The 23,995-nt window shown below is 37.5% G+C and overlaps 1 protein-coding gene across 3 annotated transcripts in view; it reads right to left on the reverse strand.

Moving 5' to 3' along the window:
* Positions 1-3,196: 3,196 nt before the first annotated feature.
* LOC144979435 (lysocardiolipin acyltransferase 1-like) overlaps positions 3,197-23,995 on the reverse strand; it is a 30,463-nt gene continuing 9,664 nt past the window's right edge. Inside the window, exons 3-7 of one of the 3 annotated variants that reach the window (XR_013646699.1) lie at positions 23,121-23,319; positions 17,640-17,752; positions 17,159-17,309; positions 6,729-8,657; positions 3,197-3,558 (exon numbers count right to left, since the gene is read on the reverse strand). Coding sequence is in view for 2 of the 3 variants with exons in the window: in XM_078926084.1 (XP_078782210.1) it covers positions 8,173-8,657; positions 17,159-17,309; positions 17,640-17,752; positions 23,121-23,319 (948 nt within the window). In the remaining variant the exon portion in view is untranslated. Of the gene's footprint in view, positions 8,658-17,158; positions 17,310-17,639; positions 17,753-23,120; positions 23,320-23,995 lie in introns of all 3 variants that reach the window. The other 2 variants (XM_078926097.1, XM_078926084.1) reach the window with 2 other exon arrangements.

Raw genomic sequence — 23,995 nt, forward strand, 5'->3', positions numbered from 1 at the left:
AGTAATCTCATTCCAAGACAATCACAGGAAACAATTGGAAAATGGGTATGGGGGGGATAGAAGACACAGCATGTACCTTCCTGCCCACTATGGGAGACCGAGCACAATTTAAAATAAATAAAACAACCTTTAATTCATTAATTTTTTAAAACATTGGCTGGGTGAAATTAGTTTGAGGTAAAAATTAGTTCAAGGAAGGAATGGAATGATAACAAATAATTAAAAGGAAAAATTCGGGACATTCGACTGAGTTAGAGGAAACTGTTCTGTGCTGAGTGTATACAATCAACTTTTTGCCTCCCAAGTTCTCTAGCCAGGGTCAGGACAAAACTAAGTAATCTCATTCCAAGAAAAAGACAGAAAGCAACTGGAAAACTCATAGAGGAATATAGAAGACACAGCAAGTACCTCTGTGGGAGGTCGGGAACCCCACCCAGAAAGTCACTGTCATCAAGGCAGATATAATCTAGACAAAGATACCAACTTAAAATTTGGCTCAAAGGAATTTCAGCAACCACTCGGAGGAATTTCAATGCAAATACAGTAATTTATGAATACATTTTAAAAAATTAAATTAAAAATTAAAAAATAGAATTAAGATGGTATTTGGTATTGTATCGTTTTAAATAAATAACTAATTAGAACTATGCAATGACAAAATGTAAATACAATGCCAAATACCATCCTAAAGTCCCTTTATTTCAAATGAAGTGACGCTCCAAAACCTTATAATGATGGTTGTAGTGATGGCGATGCTTGGGTGGTGATGACGTGATTGTAGTAATATTGGTAGTGAAGATAATGCTAATTGTAGTAGTAGTGATATTGATGATGTGGTCCTGGTGGTTGTAGTAGTAGTAATGTTAATGATGTTGGTAGATATGGTGGTGGTGGTGGTTGTAGTGGTAGTGATGATGATATGTGGGTGGTGGTGGTAGTATTACTGGTAGTGATGATAAAGTGGTGATGGATGTTGTAATAGTAGTGTTTGTGATGATGATGTGATGGTGGTGGTGGTTGTTGTAGTGGTAGCAATGATGTGTGGGTGGTGATTGTAGTAGTATTGGTAGTGATGATGTAGTGGGGTGGTAGTTGTAGTAGCGATGATGATTTTTGTTGTGGTTGTAGTAGTTGTGGCAATGGTAATGATGTGGTGGTGGTGTTTGTAGTAGTGATGATGATGATGTTATGGTGGTGCTGGTTCTAGTAGTAATGAGAGTGATAATGATATGATGGTGGTGGTTGTAGGAGGAGTATTGATAGTGATGCTGGTGTTTGTATAGTGGGAGTGATGATGATCATGAAGCATGTTTTGGATTCAAGCATGCTATTTGAAATTTTTTTTTTTTTTTTGTTTGTTTGTTGCTTTAGGTCTCTTCCAACACAATTGAGGTTATATGAGAGACCGCTGAAACAAAAAAACAAGCAATCTAACAAAAATAGTACAAATGTAAATCAAAATCATAACCTAAAGATATCATAAGCTAAATTATAAATAACCAAGAACAAACAGGCAGAAGATTTACAGAAAAAAAAATATCCCTGTCAAAAATACAATCACAAACCAAAGAAGCAGGATAGGCTAGTAAAGAGAAGAAGAAACGACATCACTATCGGATCGTACACCCATGCGAACATCATAGGTATATGATTCAAGGGTGATGCTCCCATCCAACCACCCGCTATTTGAAATTTATCTTACTGAATTTTTTAATACATGCCTTAAAGCAAGGTAGCTCCTGCTTCTTCAGGCATGTATCTGATTAATTCTTGTTGTTAATTCCCTTTGAACAAACGAGTCATCATTGTTGTGAGTGTGAGAAAGAGAGATGGAAAGAAGGCGAGTGAGGGATAGAGAGAAAAGCAGATGCATATGTACATGCACAAACACACTCAGACACACATACATACACATTCACGCACTTACAGGCCACACACACGCACAATAGAAACAAAGAAGGAAAAGTGTGGCATACAATTATGCCTAAACACTGGCGGCTGCAAATCATTACTAATTTACTGAATTATTTTTACCAAAACAAGACAGACCCTCCTCAACATCAACATTCTCCACTATGAATAATTACTTCAAGCTTTTCAAATTGAGTTTTTCTTCCATTTTTAACAGATGAATTAGTATAATAAAAATAGAATTAAATAAAAACGAAGAAATTTAACAAAAACCAAAACAAGCAAACACACCATTTACAGATAACAATGGAGAAACATTGCGTGGTGTTGTGCGATCAAGACTAACCAACAAAGGGAAATGACTTGAAATTTAATTCATGGAAATCTTTGGATTATGTCTACTGTGAAATCAAGAACGCCTCAGCATTAAGCAAGTCTAAGCCTCCTCGAGATGACCATGCTTAAGGGCGGCATGGACTTGTGGACATGGTACTTGTGAAGATGTTGTGGTGGTTGAAGTCGTAGTGATGGTGGTTGTCGCAATTATGTAATGGTGGTGGTTCTGGCACTGTTAATGATGTGTTAATGATAGTTGCAGTGATGGTGGTGGTGATGATGATAAAGATTGATGTGGTGGTGGTTGCAGTAGTGGTGGTAATGATAATGATAATATTGATGATGATGATGATGGAGGAGGGAGTTTTGGCAGTGACAATGATGCAGTGGTGTTTGTGGTGACACTTGAAGCGTTGAAGGCTATCCTTGGAACATGACCTCACTGGAATTTGACGGAAGTTGCCCGTACCCAGAGTTTATTTTGCTCCAGACCGAATTGGGGGCAGTGTGGCTCAGCGATACAGTCTTTGTTTTGTACCCGAAAGGTAGCGAGTTTGATCACTCACCGCGGCGTTGTGTGTCCTTGAGTAAGTCACTTCGCCCTAGCTCAATTTGTGGCGCTGCACTGTGGCTGACACCTGGGTTATTGAAATAGATCCTAGAGACAAATTTCCCCTATGGGATGAATAAAGGGAATTTTATTTATTTTATATTTTTCCATTGAAACGGGAGTTTTGGCATCTCTGTATAGATATAATGGAATGAGATTTGTCTTTATTTTGCCTTTGTCCAAGTGCAGACCTGCCCCTACTTGAATACTTAAAATAAAATTCTTAAATTCTAGGAGAAAAGTAATTGTACTCGCTGCAGTTAACTTTAAAAATCAACCCTTATAAGGATTTAACAACACCTTCAAAATCGTTTAAATCAAGTAATCTGGCATCAATTGTCATTTTTAATAAGTTTTAATGACCTAGAGATGCTCAAGAAGCTCAGAAATTTGGAGCCAAAAGTTTGTAATACTACGAATTTTTCATTGAATGGAGTAGCAACATTAGGTCATCCACCATTACCATAAAATACACCAGCAACTTGATTTTTTTCCTCAGTAAGAGATGTCAAATTGTTTGTCACTGTAGTTATGGCTGTAAAATGCAAGGTTGTTGGTGAGCTCCAAGCGAATTGTAGGCATGATGGTATTATTATTTTTCACACCATCCTTCAAGCAGCATGAAGCCTATTGCCTAAAATTCAACAGGAAAAAATCAACTGTCCTTTTGTGGTTTCAGTCATAAATATCAGTCATGAAATCTGGATAGTAAAATAAAAAAAAACATTGACAAATGTTCATGCTAAGTTGTCTATATACACAAAGTACTGGCCATATTAATGGCCAATACAATGATAGAAATATTGAGTATTATCTTAGCTTAAAGCTACCTATGAATGAGGCTACATCAGACTATTAATGTCCAAATCAAGCGATATCAAATGTATCACAGTTTACACAACTGACTGTATAAACATCTCTTTTAAATTACATGGTACTGTGTACATACAATAAGGTTTTTAAAAAATGAATCAAATAATATACTATTGATCTAAATGAGATCTATATTAATTATAAGCATTTACCTAAATTTTCAAAAAATATGAAAATAAAATGGAAACATTCCAAATTACTTTTGGAAATAAGCCTACTGTTGAACAATCATACTGAATAGCTCCCAAAGCTATTTCCTTTGAAGGGGAGGTGGTAATGGAAGACAACAATATATTAATATTCATATGAATAGAGACTGGAACTTTTCAGGATTGTTCCATTAAGCAATGAATAGAATAATCCCAACAATTCACACTGTAATTGTGAATAAACTGAATCCAGGATAATTATTTTAAAAATTGAGAATTACAACAACTACATTACGCAATCATCAAGATTAAGTTAAATTATGAAAGTCATTTAGATAAAAAGAGAATCTAATCTAATAGAAAATAATGTGGGTAGAATAAAATGAGCACTAAACGCTAAAAACAGAGTTTCCTAATTATTTTATATTCTAAAAATCTAAATGTCATACCAAAAAAATAAAAAAATAAAAAAAATTTAAAAATTAATTAATTTTTTTTTTTTTTAAGGAAAAGTTTCTGCCATTATTAATCTATAAATGCATCAAAATCAAAAACTATATTTGAAATATTTTGATAACTTTCTTCTCCATAGTTCACAAAGCTGGTACGTTTAAATCATTATGATGTGTTTATCTAAATCTGCTACCAGCAAATGGATCATGACTGCAGTCCGCCTAAAATAAACTCTTGAAGGCCTGAAAAAAAGTCCAAAACTCAAGGAAAAACAAGACCTTAAAGAGCCCTACGGTATCATCAATTATCAGGACGAAGAACAAATACCAACAGACCTATCACCAACAAAAAGGGGACCACCCTAAGCAAGTCAACAGCCAGCTAGCAACATTATGGAAATGTAACAATTGTATTTGTAACACACACTCAAATGGCCAATTCACTTACCACTCATTCAGTCTAGATACACCATGCTCATTCAATATTACAACATCAACCATTCCATCACTAGACTCCTCATTTTGCCCAAAGGCATTTAGCAATCCCAAACACAGATTAGTTTCCCGTCCAAAAATAGCAGACAAAAGTTTTGATAAGATACACGAACTTGATCACTTGAGAAAGAAAATTTTTTTTCGTGTAGTTTGGAGTGATTTGGAGTAACTTTCAAAATGTATTTATTAGAAATAAAGTCAACAATTTTAGTTGACAACATCAAACCGGATATAATTGGATGTGAATCATGGCTCACAACAAATCAAAGAAATAGTGAAATATTTCCAGAAGGATATCAAACAAATGTATTCAGGAAAGGCCAAAATAAACATGGAGGCGGTGTCTTAATAGCAGCAAATGACAACCTCAATGCAAGTGAACTTAAATTAGACGAAGGAATAGATTGTGAACTGGTATGGGTTAAAATCAAAGTTAGAAACAATGCCATCATTGTAGGATCATATTATCGGCCCCCAAATTTCACAATAGAAAGTATCAACAAATTGGAGAAATCAATATCTAAATACCTAGCTAAAAAGGAACGACACATAATAATCGGAGAGGATTTCAACTCTCCCCACATATGACCAACACTGTACTTCCAAGCTCCAACCAGGCGGCACAACATAAATATTTTCTTGATATACTAGCAGAAAACATATTAGAACAATTTCAACACCAGCCAACGCGAAAAGATAACATATTAGACCTCTACATCACCAACAATCCTAGTCTGATTATAACTTCTGAGGTCATTCCGGTTCTATCAGGTCATGACATTGTTGTCATTGACTTAAAACCACAGTATAGACGCAGAAAAAGGAGAAGATTATATCTTTATCACAAAGCAAATAAAACGCCTTAATTGAAAACATTCAAGACTTGATTGAAACTGTAACATCCCTGGAAACAGGAAATGTTGAAGAAATGTGGAATATGCTTAAAAATGGCCTTAAGAACATAATAGAAAAAGAGGTACCATCAAAACTGATCGCAAAATAAACCACCAGCCATGGATTAATACCAATCTAAGAATAAGAATAAAACACAAGCTGTTTGTAAAGACAGAGAAATCCCAGAGCAAATGTGATTGGGACCACTATCAGGAATTCAAAACAACAACCCAGAAAGAAATAAGACGGGCACATTGGGACTATATTCACAACTCAAAAGAGCGCTCTATGAAATACGGAAACAAAAAGTGCTTCTGAAACTACATCCAAACAAAGCGAAAAGATAGTTTGGGGGTAGCATTACATTAATATAGAGTGACTATAGCAGAAATTCTTAACAATCAGTTCAAATCTGTACTCACAAGCGATGACTCTCAAGGGACAACATCACCAGAAACGATTTATCCCAAAATAGAACAACTAGAAATCAAATAAGATGGAGTGCTAAAGCTACTTAAAAACATACAAGAACACAAAGCAAAAGGACCAGACAACATCCCAAATCACATCCTAAAACATTATGCAGCAGAACTTGCACCCACAATAGCAAAAATTTTAAACTTTTCCCTCAAAACTGGAACTCTCCCAAATGATTGAAAACATGCAAACATGACACCAGTTTTTCAAAAAAGGCAGTAAACATGTGGCAGCAAACTTCAGGCCTGTATCTTTAATATGTGTCTGTTGTAAAATATTGGAGCACATATTATGCCATCATATCATGATACATCTGGAAACCAACAATATATTAACACCTCTACAACATGGGTTCAGAAGTGGACATTCATGTGAAATCATTACTATGCATGAGCTCATGAAATCTTTTGACAAGAAAATAGAAACTGATCTAAACATCTTAAGCAAAGCATTTGACACTGTGCCGCACAAAAAGCTGCTTTATAAATTAGAAAGTTATGGTATAAGAGGTAATATCCACAAGTGGCTTACATTCTGATCACCGTCCTGTCAAGTTGACTCTGGAGTACCACAAGGGGCAGTTCTAGGTCCGATATTCTTCCTCTGTCACATAAATGACCTTCCTCAAGCTGTAGCATCTCAAACAAGGCTCTTTGCAGATGACTGTCTTCTCTACAGACACATCAAATCACCATCAGATGAAATACAACTGCAAGCAGACTTACAAAATCTCGAACAATGGGCAGACACATGGGGCATGCATTTCAATGAAACAAAATGTTGTAAGATGGAAATATCCCACAGCAAAACACCACTTATATCCAACTACACACTGAACAATCACACAATGGAGCAAAGAAAACCTAAAATGGCAAGCACATATCAACAAATTAATAAATAAAGCAAATTCAGTGCTAGGGTTCATCAAACGAAAGATAAGACATTGCCATACAAACCTAAAAGAAACTGCCCACGTAACACTCATAAGATCCATCTTAGACATTTCCTGTACAGTTTGGGACCCAAACCTACAATCCAATATAAAAGCAATTGACACTGTCCAGCGCATGCTGCACGATTTGTCTTAAATGACTACAGCCCCCATAGCAGCAAAACAGAAATGCTCACACAGCTAGGATGGTCTCCCTTAAAATACAGACGGAAAGAACAATGACTAACTCTCATGTTCAAAATTATAAATAACATGACAGCCATCTCACCTAGATAAACTATGAAATACACGCATTCAAAGAAAAACCCACTCAAAAACACTAAAACACCTTCAAACATTCATTTGCACCCTGCACTATCAAAGACTGGAACGCTCTTCCCGTATCATGTGTGAACACAACAGATTTAGAAATATTCAAATGAAAATTATCAAAACTCTTCAGCCTAAATATCAACAATGGCTGTCACATTAAACAACTCTCTCCGCCATCGAATACAAATACTTAGAATTGAGTCGGCTTCGAGTAACATTCAGATTCAGAAACATCTTAAATAACTAATGATTAAGAGCAGAAAAATCGGCACCAGCTTCAGAGGTTATTTTAAGCTAGAGTATATCTGAATGCAGTTTATCTTAAGCGGACTACAGTGTATATCATTTTTTAAAGGAGATCCTAACATTTACTGATAAAAGACCTTACTTGAAGGGAAAAAACTTTAAACAATCAAGTATTATCATTGAAATTGCATTAAAACCATAGTAAAAGTTAAAATACCTTGCGGTCTAAAGAAAAGATTTAACAATTTTAGTATGATTGTGATAAACTAAAAATTAAGATAAAATCTTTGAATGAAGAGAATAACATAACTGATAAGCAAGTACTAGTAGTTGAAAGAGATTATTAAAGTGGCAGATAGTTGATAACTTATCTTAGCTGACATACTCTTATGCTTAGAGGATTAAAAACATTCCTATTGGTGGTTAAATTAAATCAACAGACTCATACAACGCTCATTGACATGTTCACTCATAGTGTTTGACAGCAGTATATATGACATTATCCACACCTCCTTGTCTCACACCGATGATGATGAAAGTTCCACAGGCAATTAAACAAAATAACCTAAACATAGGAAAAAATGCAAGACTAATAAAAGTGACCACTAAAAATGTTATCCAAAATATGACTACTCTATGCAACAATTTCTTGAGATCTTCCTCTCCCAGAGGCTTATTGTCATTCCCTGTTTCCCCACCACTGACTTCTGTTTCTTCATCAAAATATTTATTTTCGTAAAACCGTTCCAGCCTCTTTTCCTTCTCCTGCCAGAGATCACGACACCATTGCTCCAATTCAATCTCTGAGTCAGGAATGAATTTGATGGGGTGGTCTTTGACATAGAAATGTATTTCTTCAGGGAATTCCCCTTTTATGGTTTGTAATTCGCTTTGAATAATTGTCTTTGGGTATGCCACAGTCACATCAAGGATTGAGTCCAGAATTTGACCTTAAAAAAAAAAAAAAAAGAAAGAAAATATAGAGATTTCTATCAGACATAAAACAAGACAGCAAGCATAGTTTAGATACCCTAATGAGTCAATATTCTCATAAAGACAATACAGTCAAAGCCGGTATTTGGAACACCGCTTTATTGGCCCACTTGCTTAATGTGTTATTAGTATTGCTGTGGTCAGAGGCCATTAAATATGAGACAGAAAAGTGAGTGGAGCAGGCACTTATGTTGGTAACAACAAGATATGAAGTGAGTAGAAAAGTGCCAGAAGACAATAGAGAATAAAAATTTTTTTCGCGGCGGTGGTGGGGTTTGAACCTGCGACCTTATTGGTACGACAACTCCGCCTGGCAGGTGAGAGCGTGGCTCTACCGTGTGAGCTATCCACGAACACAAAAATATTCGTTTCAAACCCAAAGTCATTTCTAGATCCCTCTCTCACCCACTTCTTGAGATCGCCGATTCGTTCACCACCATCGCGAAGTAATTTTGACCAGCAGTTAAGCTTAATAGCCAATATTCTCATCACAAACATATAACATAGAAACGATTGAGACATTGAGTATGCTCCGGTGTATGGGGTGAATTTTTAATTCAGAAAAGTGAGTGGAGCAGGCACTTATGTTGGTAACAACAAGAATATGAAGTGAGTAGAAAAGTGCCAGAAGACAATAGAGAATAAAAAAATTTTTCGCGGCGGTGGTGGGGTTTGAACCTGCGACCTTATTGGTACGACAACTCCGCCTGGCAGGTGAGAGCGTGGCTCTACCGTGTGAGCTATCCACAAACACAAAAATATTCGTTTCAAACCCAAAGTCATTTCTAGATCCCTCTCTCACCCACTTCTTGAGATCGCCGATTCGTTCACCACCATCGCGAAGTAATTTTGACCAGCAGTTAAGCTTAATAGCCAATATTCTCATCACAAACATATAACATAGAAACGATTGAGACATTGAGTATGCTCCGGTGTATGGGGTGAATTTTTAATTCAGAAAAGTGAGTGGAGCAGGCACTTATGTTGGTAACAACAAGATATGAAGTGAGTAGAAAAGTGCCAGAAGACAATAGAGAATAAAAATTTTTTTTCGCGCAGTGGTGGGGTTTGAACCTGCGACCTTATTGGTACGACAACTCCGCCTGGCAGGTGAGAGCATGGCTCTACCGTGTGAGCTATCCACGAACACAAAAATATTCGTTTCAAACCCAAAGTCATTTCTAGATCCCTCTCTCACCCACTTCTTGAGATCGCCGATTCGTTCACCACCATCGCGAAGTAATTTTGACCAGCAGTTAAGCTTAATAGCCAATATTCTCATCACAAACATATAACATAGAAACGATTGAGACATTGAGTATGCTCCGGTGTATGGGGTGAATTTTTAATTCAGAAAAGTGAGTGGAGCAGGCACTTATGTTGGTAACAACAAGATATGAAGTGAGTAGAAAAGTGCCAGAAGACAATAGAGAATAAAAATTTTTTTCGCGGCGGTGGTGGGGTTTGAACCTGCGACCTTATTGGTACGACAACTCCGCCTGGCAGGTGAGAGCGTGGCTCTACCGTGTGAGCTATCCACGAACACAAAAATATTCGTTTCAAACCCAAAGTCATTTCTAGATCCCTCTCTCACCCACTTCTTGAGATCGCCGATTCATTCACCACCATCGCGAAGTAATTTTGACCAGCAGTTAAGCTTAATAGCCAATATTCTCATCACAAACATATAACATAGAAACGATTGAGACATTGAGTATGCTCCGGTGTATGGGGTGAATTTTTAATTCAGAAAAGTGAGTGGAGCAGGCACTTATGTTGGTAACAACAAGATATGAAGTGAGTAGAAAAGTGCCAGAAGACAATAGAGAATAAAAATTTTTTTCGCGGCGGTGGTGGGGTTTGAACCTGCGACCTTATTGGTACGACAACTCTGCCTGGCAGGTGAGAGCGTGGCTCTACCGTGTGAGCTATCCACGAACACAAAAATATTCGTTTCAAACCCAAAGTCATTTCTAGATCCCTCTCTCACCCACTTCTTGAGATCGCCGATTCGTTCACCACCATCGCGAAGTAATTTTGACCAGCAGTTAAGCTTAATAGCCAATATTCTCATCACAAACATATAACATAGAAACGATTGAGACATTGAGTATGCTCCAGTGTATGGGGTGAATTTTTAATTCAGAAAAGTGAGTGGAGCAGGCACTTATGTTGGTAACAACAAGATATGAAGTGAGTAGAAAAGTGCCAGAAGACAATAGAGAATAAAAAATTTTTTCGCGGCGGTGGTGGGGTTTGAACCTGCGACCTTATTGGTACGACAACTCCGCCTGGCAGGTGAGAGCGTGGCTCTACCGTGTGAGCTATCCACGAACACAAAAATATTCGTTTCAAACCCAAAGTCATTTCTAGATCCCTCTCTCACCCACTTCTTGAGCTTAACTGCTGGTCAAAATTATTTCGCGATGGTGGTGAACGAATCGGCGATCTCAAGAAGTGGGTGAGAGAGGGATCTAGAAATGACTTTGGGTTTGAAACGAATATTTTTGTGTTCGTGGATAGCTCACACGGTAGAGCCACGCTCTCACCTGCCAGGCGGAGTTGTCGTACCAATAAGGTCGCAGGTTCAAACCCCACCACCGCCGTGAAAAAATTTTTTATTCTCTATTGTCTTCTGGCATTTTTCTACTCACTTCATATCTTGTTGTTACCAACATAAGTGCCTGCTCCACTCACTTTTCTGAATTAAAAATTCACCCCATACACCGGAGCATACTCAATGTCTCAATCGTTTCTATGTTATATGTTTGTGATGAGAATATTGGCTATTAAGCTTAACTGCTGGTCAAATTACTTCGCGATGGTGGTGAACGAATCGGCGATCTCAGAAGTGGTGAAGAGGGATCTAGAAATGACTTTGGGTTGAAACGAATATTTTGTGTTCGTGGATAGCTCACACGGTAGAGCCACGCTCTCACCTCCAGGCGGAGTTGTCGTACCAATAAGGTCGCAGTTCAACCCCACCACCGCCGCGAAAAAATTTTTTATCTCTATTGTCTTTGCACTTTCTATTCACTTCATATCTTGTTTTACAACATAAGTGCCTGCTCCACTCACTTTTCTGAATTAAAAATTCACCCCATACACCGGAGCATACTCAATGTCTCATCGTTTCTATGTATATGTTTGTGATGAGAATATTGGCTATTAAGCTAACTGCTGGTCAAAATACTTCGCGATGGTGGGGAACGAATCGCGATCTCAAGAAGTGGTGAGAGAGGGATCTGAAATGACTTGGTTTGAAACGAATATTTTTGTGTTCGTGATAGCTCACACGTAGAGCCACGCTCTCACCTGCCAGGCGGAGTTGTCGTACCATAAGGTCGCGGTTCAAACCCCCCACCGCCGGAAAAATTTTTTTTTTCTCTATTGTCTTCTGGCATTTTCTACTCACTTCTATCTTGTTGTTACCAAACAAAGTGCCTGCTCCACTCACTTTCTGAATTAAAAATTCCCCCATACACCGGAGCATACTCAATGTCTCAATCGTTCTATGTTATATGTTGTGATGAGAATATGGCTATTAACTTAACTGCGGTCAAAATTACTTCGCGATGGTGGTGAACGAATCGGCGATCTCAAAAGTGGGTGAGAGAGGGATCTAGAAATGACTTTGGTTTGAAACGAATATTTTTGTGTTCGTGGATGCTCACACGGTAGAGCCACGCTCTCACCTGCCAGGCGGAGTTGTCGTACCAATAAGGTCGCAGGTTCAAACCCCACCACCGCCGCGAAAAATTTTTATTCTCTATTGTCTTCTGGCACTTTTCTACTCACTTCATATCTTGTTGTTACCACATAATGCCTGCTCCACTCACTTTTCTGAATTAAAAATTCACCCCATACACCGGAGCATACTCAATGTCTCAATCGTTTCTATGTTATATTTTGTGATGAGAATATTGGCTATTAAGCTTAACTGCTGGTCAAAATTACTTCGGATGTGGGGTGAACGATCGGCGATCTCAAGAAGTGGTGAGAGAGGGATCTAGAAATGACTTTGGGTTTGAAACGAATATTTTTGTGTTCGTGGATAGCTCACACGGTAGAGCCACGCTCTCACCTGCCAGGCGGAGTTGTCGTACCAATAAGGTCGCAGGTTCAAACCCACCACTGCCGCGAAAATTTTTTTTATTCTCTATGTCTTCTGGCACTTTCTACTCACTTCATATCTTGTTGTTACCAACATAAGTGCCTGCTCCACTCACTTTTCTGAATTAAAAATTCACCCCATACACCGAGCATACTCAATGTCTCAATCGTTTCTATGTTATATGTTTGTGATGAGAATATTGGCTATTAAGCTTAACTGCTGGTCAAAATTACTTCGCGATGGTGGTGAACGAATCGGCGATCTCAGAAGTGGGTGAGAGAGGGATCTAGAAATGACTTTGGTTTGAAACGAATATTTTTGTGTTCGTGGATAGCTCACACGGTAGAGCCACGCTCTCACCTGCCAGGCAGAGTTTTCGTACCAATAAGGTCGCAGGTTCAAACCCCACCACCGCCGCGAAAAATTTTTTATCTCTATTGTCTTCTGGCACTTTTCTACTCACTTCATATCTTGTTGTTACCAACATAAGTGCCTGCTCCACTCACTTTTCTGAATTAAAATTCACCCCATACACCGGAGCATACTCAATGTCTCAATCGTTTCTATGTTATATGTTTGTGATGAGAATATTGGCTATTAAGCTTAACTGCTGGTCAAAATTACTTCGCGATGGTGGTGAACGAATCGGCGATCTCAAGAAGTGGTGAGAGAGGGATCTAGAAATGACTTTGGGTTTGAAACGAATATTTTTTGTGTTCGTGGATAGCTCACACGGTAGAGCCACGCTCTCACCTGCCAGGCGGAGTTGTCGTACCAATAAGGTCGCAGGTTCAAACCCCACCACCGCCGCGAAAAAATTTTTTATTCTCTATTGTCTTCTGGCACTTTTCTACTCACTTCATATCTTGTTGTTACCAACATAAGTGCCTGCTCCACTCACTTTTCTGAATTAAAAATTCACCCCATACACCGGAGCATACTCAATGTCTCAATCGTTCTATGTTATATGTTTGTGATGAGAATATTGGCTATTAAGCTTAACTGCTGGTCAAAATTACTTCGTGATGGTGGGAACGAATCGCGATCTCAAGAAGTGGGTGAGAGAGGGATCTAGAAATGACTTTGGGTTTGAAACGAATATTTTTGTGTTCGTGGATAGCTCACACGGTAGAGCCACGCTCTCACCTGCCAGGCGGAGTTGTCGTACCAATAAGGTCGCAGGTTCAAACCCCACCACCGCCGCGAAAAATTTTTTATTCTCTATTGTCTTCTGGCACTTTCTACTCACTTCATATCTTGTTTAAAATAAGGCCTGTCCATATTTTATTAAAATTCACCCCATAAAGATACAATGATCGTTTATGTTATTTTTTATAAAACATAAGCTTGTGTCAAAATACTCGCGATGGTGGAACGAATCGGCGATCTCAAGAATGTTGAGAAGGATCTAGAAATGACTTTGGTTTGAAACGAATATTTTGTTTCGTGATACTCACACGGTAGACACGCTCTCACTGCCAGGCGAGTTTCGTACCAATAAGGTCCAGTTCAAACCCACCACCGCGCGAAAAAAAATTTTTTTATCTATATTGTCTTTGGCACTTTTCTATCACTTCATATCTTGTTGTTACCAACATAAGTGCCGCTCCACTCACTTTTCTGATTAAAAATTCACCCATACACCGAGCATACTCAATTCTCAATCGTTCTATGTTAGTGTTTTGATGAGAATATTGGCTATTAACTAACTGCTGTCAAAATTTACTTCGGATGTGGTGAACGAATCGCGATCTCAAGAAGTGGGTGAGAAGGGATCTAGAAATGATTTGGTGTTTGAAACGAATATTTTTGTGTTCGTGGATTAGCTCACACGGTAGAGCCATGCCTCACCTGACAGGAGAGTTTAGTACCAATAAGTCGCAGTTCAAACCCAACCAACGCCGCGAAAAAATTTTTATTCTCTATTGTCTTCTGGCACTTTTCTACTCACTTCATATCTTGTTGTTACCAACATAAGTGCCTGCTCCACTCACTTTTCTGAATTAAAAATTCACCCCATACACCGGAGCATACTCAATGTCTCAATCGTTTCTATGTTAAAATGTTTGTGATGAGAATATTGGCTATTAAGCTTAACTGCTGGTCAAAATTACTTCGGATGGTGGTGAACGAATCGGCGATCTCAAGAAGTGGGTGAGAGAGGGATCTAGAAATGACTTTGGTTTGAAACGAATATTTTTGTGTTCGTGGATAGCTCACACGGTAGAGCCACGCTCTCACCTGCCAGGCGGAGTTGTCGTACCAATAAGGTCGCAGGTTCAAACCCCACCACCGCCGCGAAAAAATTTTTTATTCTCTATTGTCTTCTGGCACTTTTCTACTCACTTCATATCTTGTTAAATATGAGACAGGACTTCTCAGTTAGTCCTAATATAATGCCTTAGTAAATCATTCATAAAAGAAAATTGGAGTGTTTGGTTTCTCTTTTATCAAAACAAAACTTTTAAAAATCGAAATGGGGCAAAAAGGGTGTCCAGCAAAATTTCAGAGTCAAATTTACGACCCAGGAATTTAAAATATTTTCTTCTGATCAATGGTATACATTCATATTACATTTAGCTAAGCAGCTAAGCACCATCTTTCTAAAAAAATTCATTTCCAATAACTTTAATATAATATTTTCATGTTGGAATGTGTTTGCGTGTGGGTGTGTGTGATTATGAGACAGAGAGTGGAGGAAGGAAGTAAATATACTATTTAGAAATACTTTTTCTTTCAAAAATGTCTAGACCATCTAGACAAGCATGCAATCACACACATTACACACTTCTGCATGCGGATGGATTGCCAGGTGGTCAGTTTGTCACAATAAATGGTAACGAAATGCTCATTTAAAATTTCATGAGGATATTAAGCAGAAATTACTTTATGTAAAATTCAAACTGAATGACTAATGATGATGAATATATTTTGTTTGTTTGTTTTGTTTTTAAGGGTTTTACGGCGCTTGCAACACATTAAGGTCATATCAGCGCCAGTAAAAAGGAAGAAAATGGGATAGTAAAAAGTTCTAGAATTACAATAAAGCATCCAAGAAAAGGGAAGACAAAGGGGAATTGGTTCAAATAAGAAACAGATGTAGATTCCAAAAGCACTCTATCAAAGTACTTAGTTTGAGATCACTAAAAGTCTCATCCCGACACAAGCACAGGTCCCTGCTAAGAGGAACACACTCGAATGTTTTACAAATCATATATAATATAAAGAAAGCATAATACAGTGCATAACAGAGAGATGATTTACAAGGAAAAAAATATCATCTCCCAAAACAATAACTATGCAGTCAACTGTTTCCCTCCCAGCCAGGACTCCGACCAGGGCCAGGAAAAAACCAAGTAATCTCATTCCAAGACAAAGACAGAAAGCATGTTGGAAAACAGATACAAGGGGATAGAAGGCACAGTATGTACCTCCCTGCCCGCTATGGGAGGTCAGGATCCCCACCCAGATGAATATATTTTCATCTGCTTCATGCAATAATATAGTATAGGAGGAATAAGATGTAAAAATTGATGCAGAACTATAATAATATCAATATCTGAGGTAAGAATGTTTACAAATTTATATAATCATGGTGTCTTTTTATTTCACACGAACTACATAATTTATCGGAGATGTGGTATAAAAAGTTATTTCGTGCTTGCCTGTCATATCTGTCTCCAAATATAAATTTGGCTTTTCCGCTTGTTAATATATGTAAATAACTATTAAAACTAGGTCGGATGAACCCAAGTTTGTAACAGGGAAAGAATGTCATTTGAATGGAAGATATGTTCACTTTATCCTACCTTATTAAATTCATTTTTCATGAAAATAGAATCAATCCTTAAGCTTAAACAAAAGCGATCAATCAAGTAGAGATGTGTGACAAAAACTGAAGTCAGTCGTCCGATTTGCAAAAGACAGCAATCAGTACTGTCAGTAATGTAAACAATACAGCGTTCTTGTAGCTTTAGTTGTCTATTTTAATTTATACCACACTTTTCCGTTTTTTTTCCGAGTTTAACCAGAAACTCTCTCAGAGTGGTTCTCTATCTAAAATCATTCTTTATTATAAAAAGTTTCATAATGCAAAATTTCATGCTTTTACCAGCATATGCTGAAATCGAATGATAGTTATCTTTTTTGATATATCATAGTGTGGTTCTGGTCTCACTGTATCCTCATGTTCATGTATATCTCACTGTGCTATTTTAAAAATTTACCCTTGTGCAACATATTTATGACCACCTTTTGAGAATGGCTGAGGTATATTATGTAGGACATCACTTCAACTCTAATAAATTCCTCTGACATCACAACTAATTGAAATTTTCAATATACCTTTTTTCATTTCTTTGATGAAATGAATGAATCCAGTTGTTTTTGGATGGAGAACAAAATTATACAATGGGTATCCTTTTTTCTCAGCAAACGCATGACTTCGAGCAATTGCATTGTTACACATGTCGGTACCTTCAGGAAACAGGAGAAACTGAAAAGTTGAACCAAAACATGAAATAATTGATTAGAGTCAAAACATATGAGAACAGAAGGATAACGTGTGTGAGAAAGTTTTTTGACTGGAGAAATAAAAAACTGTACAAGAAATTAATGTCTCATAAAGTATTATCATTGGGACCTGTCTGGTCGGTGACCATATATTTTGTTGTACTTTTGCCACCGACTGGCCAATGATGCCATAAAGAATCAAAGATGAAAATGATTTAAGTTATTTTAGTGCTAAAATTCTTACTTATAAAGAATACTGTTAAATTATCTGGATGTATAATTTGATTTTTTGAACTAAAAATGAAAAGCTAACCTGTGGTTTGGATTTTACTTTGGAAAAGTAATTAAGTCCATTTGCAATGTGGTCCTTATCCTCATCCCACTTCCTCTTCAAAAAAAGAAAGCCAGCACACTGCATTGCCCATCCTGTTAATAATAATTCATTACTGCAGTTTGAACTAAGCACATAACAGAAAGTGGTATATTTATATATATTTTAAAAAGAAAAAGAAAAAAAAAACAAAAAAAAACTTATGACTAACATTTGTGATCAAAATTCACTCAATTTATCTTTTTTATATTGATCATGAGGGATTTCACATTTCTACCCACCACATATGTTCAATGAAATGAGGAACTATTTTGAAGGAGAAATAGATAGATAAATAGATAGAGAGAGAGAGAGAGAGAGAGAGAGAGAGAGAGAGAGAGAGAGAGAGAGAGAGAGAGGAGAAGAGAGGGGGAGAAGAAGAGAGAGAGAAGAGGAGAGAAGAGAGAGAGAGAGAGAGAGAGAGGAGAGAGAGAGAGAGAGAGAGAGAGAGAGAGAGAGAGAGAGAGAAGAGAAGAGAAGAAGAGAGGAGAAGAGAGAGAGAGAGAGAGAGAGAGAGAGAGAGAGAGAAGAGAGAGAGAGAGAGAGAGAGAGAGAGAGAGAGAGAGAGAGAGAGAGAGAGAGAGAGAGAGAGAGAGAGAGAGAGAGGAGAGAGAGAGAGAGAGAGAAGAGAGAGAGAGAGAAGAAGAGAGAGAGAGAGAGAGAGAGAGAGAGAGAGAGAGAGAGAGAGAGAAGAGAGAGAGAGAGAGGAGAGGAGAGAGAGAGAGAGAGAGAGAGAGAGAGAGAGAGAGAGAGAGAGAGAGAGAGAGGAGAGAGAGAGAGAGAGAGAGAGAGAGAGAGAGAGAGAGAGAAGAGAGAGAGAGAGAGAGAGAGAGAGAGAGAGAGAGGAGAGAGAGAGAGAGAAAGAAAAAAAAATAAGATACTTAAAGAGGATAAACTGCATTCATTTTGGGCTTACAAAGTGTAATGATCACGGCCCTCTAGACCCCTTAACAAAAGTTGAACAATATACATAAGTGACAAGTGTTGGTGTAATACTTTTGGATGAAGACAAAGTTGTTTGACACCAGAAGTTCCCAATTTTATAATCAACTCTAATAGGATGTGAGAGGAATATGCTAGGTCTTTCCCCAAGTTCAGAAAGTGTCCCTGTTAAAGACCCTCATCTTTAGGTCAACATGAGCTGGTCTCTCCCCCCACAGTGACACCCTTAAAAGGAAACACATGAAAGTCTACAAAATATGCATTACTCACTTTGTCCCAGAAGAATTATGAGAAAATAAGTAAATCAGTCAATACAAAAATAAAACAAAAGTACTATAACCTACTAAGGATTCCCCAAAAAATTGTGAAAATGGACATAACTAAAAAAAGCCCACTGCATCGACTTCCATTCTACCAATACCGCACAACAACTTGGCAGTGCACTAACTTAGCAGTGCACTATTCTGAGCTCATGGTCAAGAAAGCAAAAAATGGTGGCAGAAAAAAAAAATGGCTACGAAACTTAAAAATTAGTCAAAGTTAGAGATACGAGTTGTAGTCAAATTTCTGTATTCTAAAGCAACCATTTCACAAAAATTAATGATGTACCTGTTTCTCATCAAGTAAGACAGTCATGCACATAAAAAACAAAAAAACAAACTAAAAAGGACACCAATGGTGCAGTATGTCCAACACAGGGTGATCATGTCTTGATCATGTGCAGGGCAGTGGCTGTCCCAAACCTACCCCAACATCGCTTGCTTTGAAAATTTGATTAGTGAAAACATGTGATATAGAATTATGGATTTAGCAAACGATCTTGATCTTTCAAAGATAATTTTTCACTGAACATCAGTTAAAAAACTGAGATGCTGAAAAGTAGTGCCGCGCTGAGGACCGGCCCCAAGGTTCATTAGCTGGGACCGGAGGACCAGTCCCAAGCTGAAAAACCGTTGGCGGTTCACTTCTTTATCTTTCTATTTGAACGGTCCCAGCGATTATAGTTTCTTTACTGTCTTTTCTCTGTCATTTTCTCTGTTCTTTTGCCTAGGTCGTTCGCCTAACCACCCATCCCACTTAATTAATCGCACCAACCCCCTCTTGCACATACGCCCTCTTGTGTGTGTGGTGGGGTAAGAGAGGCCGCGAGACGCCTTGGACGATTCCATTACTCGGGGTAAATTTTCTAATTTACTACACACTAATGATCGCAATGACAATGATCTATTTTGACGACATCACCCCTCTTCTCTAATGGGCTATTCTTTGAAATGAATGTGACTACTATAAGATGTGTGTATGTGTGTGTTCGTGTGTGTGTTTCGAACCTAGCTGGTCCGATATTTTTCTTTTAGCTATCTGTTGTCACTACTCCTTTCTATCGCATTGTTGTCATTTGATGATACAATAATATTTTTATTTCGTTTGGTGTTTTAACTAATCAAATGATACAAGTTTCACATACTATAGCTTTCTTCAAAATTAACAATTATAACGTCTGTATTTTTAAAAACCACCATTAGATTATTTGGGGGGCCCGATAGCTCAGTTGATAGAGCACTTTCTTTACACGCAAGGGGCCGGAGATTGATCCTGGGTGCAGTCGAGCTTTTTTTTCTTCTGATCTCTGCCTATTCAGCAGTGAATCGGTAGCTGGGTTTGTTAGATCTGGCGAAAAGTACTATGGGATAGACAGCGTCCTATCCAAAGATATAATTTTTTTTTAATTAAAAAAGAAACAAAAAACGTGAGCTTTTATATAGCGCAATATCCACTAAATGTGCTCAAAGCGCTTTACAACGGGTCTGGCTAATAGCAACACGTAACATGTAGAACAAGACATGATGCCTGTTAGGCGATGTGACAATTTTTTCCGACAGAGACAACAATGTTGACGACAAGGTACTCATTTTACACCTGAGTACGGTGATAGGATGTGAGTAAAGAGTCTTTCAAGGACTAAACTAGGCGTCGAGCGAGGCTCGAACCCAGGACCTTCCGATCCGAAGGCGAGTGTCATACCACAAGACCACATAGCCGCACGAAAAGAGAAAAAAGGAATGGAGACAACAACTCCCCCCCCCCCCAAAAAAAAAAAAAAATTTTTAAATCAAAAGCAACTCTTCCCACTTCCCATACTTTTGGTCCAGCATGTCACAGACACAAAATATTAACAAGCCCTTTTTCTTTCACTCCCTAACATTGACCCAACCCGCTCCATCAATCTTCGCAGCCACACACACACACACATACACGCACACACATACACGCACACACAAACACATGCTTAATGGATAGTGTTATAGCACTGTTTTCATGTTTTGAGGCAACACGCCTTCTCAACTCTCACTTACACTTATCGGTTCTACAGCCATCTACTGCAGAACCGGTTTGACGCTCCCAAGGACGCCTTGTGATTGGCCAATGTCGAAAACGAATAGGTTCATTGACGGTCCCACGATCCTTGTGAATGGCCAATGTCGAAAAAGAACCGGTTCGAACCGGTCCTTGCGGTTCACATTTCCTAGGGACCGTAGAACCGGCTGTCCTAAACATGCTTGGGACCGCTCCTCACTACTGAAAAGTGTCAGCATATCAAATGACCAAAAAGCTGAATGATGACCACAAAATTATACGAACAGAAGCCTGTCAGATTTTTTAAACTCATCAGAATGATGCTGTTTATGACAAAAGCTCAGACATCCAAAGAATTCAATATATCAGACTCTGTTGACTCGTCAGAGGGATACCATTTATGACTAAAGCTGGAAACACCTATAGTCATTAACTCAAAAAAAAATTACATTTTACTTGTGTAATTTCTGGCCCCATGTTGAAAATCTTAATGCATTTAGATATGAGGTGCACTCACTAAGTATTCAGACTGTTCTCATTTTCAAAATTACTCACTGAATTGACTCTTCTTCATTGAGGTCTTCAAAGTAGTTCTCTTGTAAGTTAATGAGAGATTTCAATGATCCTGAAGAGAATGGAACATACCTTGCAGCTCGCTAATAGTTACCATGTCAAGCACCTTCTACAATTCTCTCTGAGTGTAAACAATGATTTCAAAACGATGTCCTTTAAGTGACATTTAGTATTTTGGTAATCGCAAAAAAGGCACATGGTACTAGTTTCATTCTCACTCTGCCTTTCCAAGCATTTAGATCATCGAATACAAAATGCATGGAAAAAGATTACTCTAACCTTAGTTTATTTTAGCCAAGCTTCACAGGAAGCTGGGCTGTCATTCTGGAGATATGTCTTTATTAAAGGAGGATAACTAATAGATTAAACATGTTTGTGTTGCTGAAGGGTTGTTCAACTTGAGCTTTGGATAAGATAAATATTGGATAAGGTAAACTTTTTTTTCTGGTCCCCTGGAGTTTAACTTAAGTGGACTGCAGTGTACCTCGATATTGCCATGCATGATTTACATGAACTATATATATATATATATATATATATAGACTGTAGAATGGGGAATTTTAAATTTCCTGTTATAGCTAAGCTTCCATCTGTATCAAGCCAAATGGTATAACTAGTTTGGACCTCTGGAAAGACAATCAGGCCACAGGATTTTATTTATGATGTTGACCTCATTGATACTTGACTATGGTTGTCTTTTTCCAACCATCTAAAGTTCTAAAGTGACTTTTAGTAGAAGTATGCTACCTTGAAATGCCATGTCCCTTATTGAAACAACAGAGCCAGCCATTGCTTGCTCGAATGATTGTGATCAAATTATGGGGAATCCCCTACACTCGTTCCATAGGTGGGGAAAATAAGAAAAAGCTAGCTTAGGAGAAAGTGATCAGATACTGATGTACCACTGTGGCACTCCCTCGCATGCCAAAGGTATCATAGTCTGCCCTTTTCTCTTGAACTTGGTAGAAGTAGATGAACATCATGATTCATTTTTACATTCGTGCATGCGATCCACAATCAGAGCTACTAAGTCTATAGCACAGTATCTAAAAACTGAGGCATGTTCTGTTGGCTTGGCGTGTTCATCGCTCTGCCCAGGATGGGCCACCCGCTAGTGAATGCTTGTGCAATGCAAAGCGCCATGTACGACAAGTTGAATATCATTGGTTAGCCAATCAAGTGTTTTCACTAGCTAGGCTATGGAATTCATTTACTTGAAAATGAAACATTTTCATTGGACCAGAAATGTTGCCTCGAAGTTGGCAATTACCATCATATCAATGTTACTATACAAGGTTTTCACTCAAATGTATGTTATTATGGTGAGCTTCTTACTTTATTGCTAAAGATATATAGTGAAAAAATTGGGATTTGGATTCCAAGCCGCTTTAACAGATGTCATTATAAGTGGGCTGCACTGTAGATTATTTGTATGACAAAAAATCCTTTTTATCTTCGGAAAGCCCTTGCAAATAATTTCAAACGTATGAGATGCAATCCTGGACATCAAATCATATTATGTAATTCCTATTCCTAAATTATTTGAATTCTTACCTGCTCCAGGAAATTTTTTCAGTGAGGCTTTCAGAGAAATGCGATACTCGGACAGCTTACTGAACCTGGCTAGGTAGGACATGAGGAAAAGCCAGTCGAGGCGAGTACGATGATTAGCGAGTATGAGACTACTGGTGGCCCTCTTGGATGGAAAACCTTTGACTACAATTTTCACACCCATCAGCATCTCATATAATGCCTGAGAAATAAAGATAAAAGAAACTGATTCAACTCTTGCTACTTCTATTATTTCAGAAATTTTGAATACATAATAGGTGCTGCAGAGCACAATAACTGTGATGTTTAACCGCTATATATTAATTCATCATTTCTTATTTAATGATTTTAATAATTATATGGAAACATTCAATAAGTTTGAAAAAATATACTGCTGAAAAATAACATTTAATTAGAGACTTGACAATGTAATATATATGGACGTATCGGATGATAGCAATAATAATAATAATAATAATAATAATAATAATAATAATAATAATAATATAATAATAATAATAATTAATATATAATAATATAATAATAATAATAATAATAATAATAATAATAATAATAATAATAATAATAATAATAATAATAATAATAATAATAATAATAATAATAATAATGTAAGCTAGAAAAGCGTTGTACTCTAACTTATAGAAATAAGAAACACACACCTACACTTTAAAAAATCTAAATGGTGACGTCCCTATAATCATGTGCTTTATATTCAATTTTATATTAAAATTCCAGAGGATATAGAAAAGGTCAAAATGAATGAACTTCCAAAAACAAGGTTATTGTTTTGATATCTCATCATGACCATTGACTAAAACTTTAAAAAATCCAAGTTGCAACATAAAATGATGACTCAG

Source organism: Berghia stephanieae, chromosome 1 (genome assembly GCF_034508935.2).
Source record: "Berghia stephanieae isolate SIO BIC M18660-M18661 chromosome 1, UCSD_Bste_1.3, whole genome shotgun sequence".
In the NCBI taxonomy this organism is placed as follows: domain Eukaryota; kingdom Metazoa; phylum Mollusca; class Gastropoda; order Nudibranchia; family Aeolidiidae; genus Berghia; species Berghia stephanieae.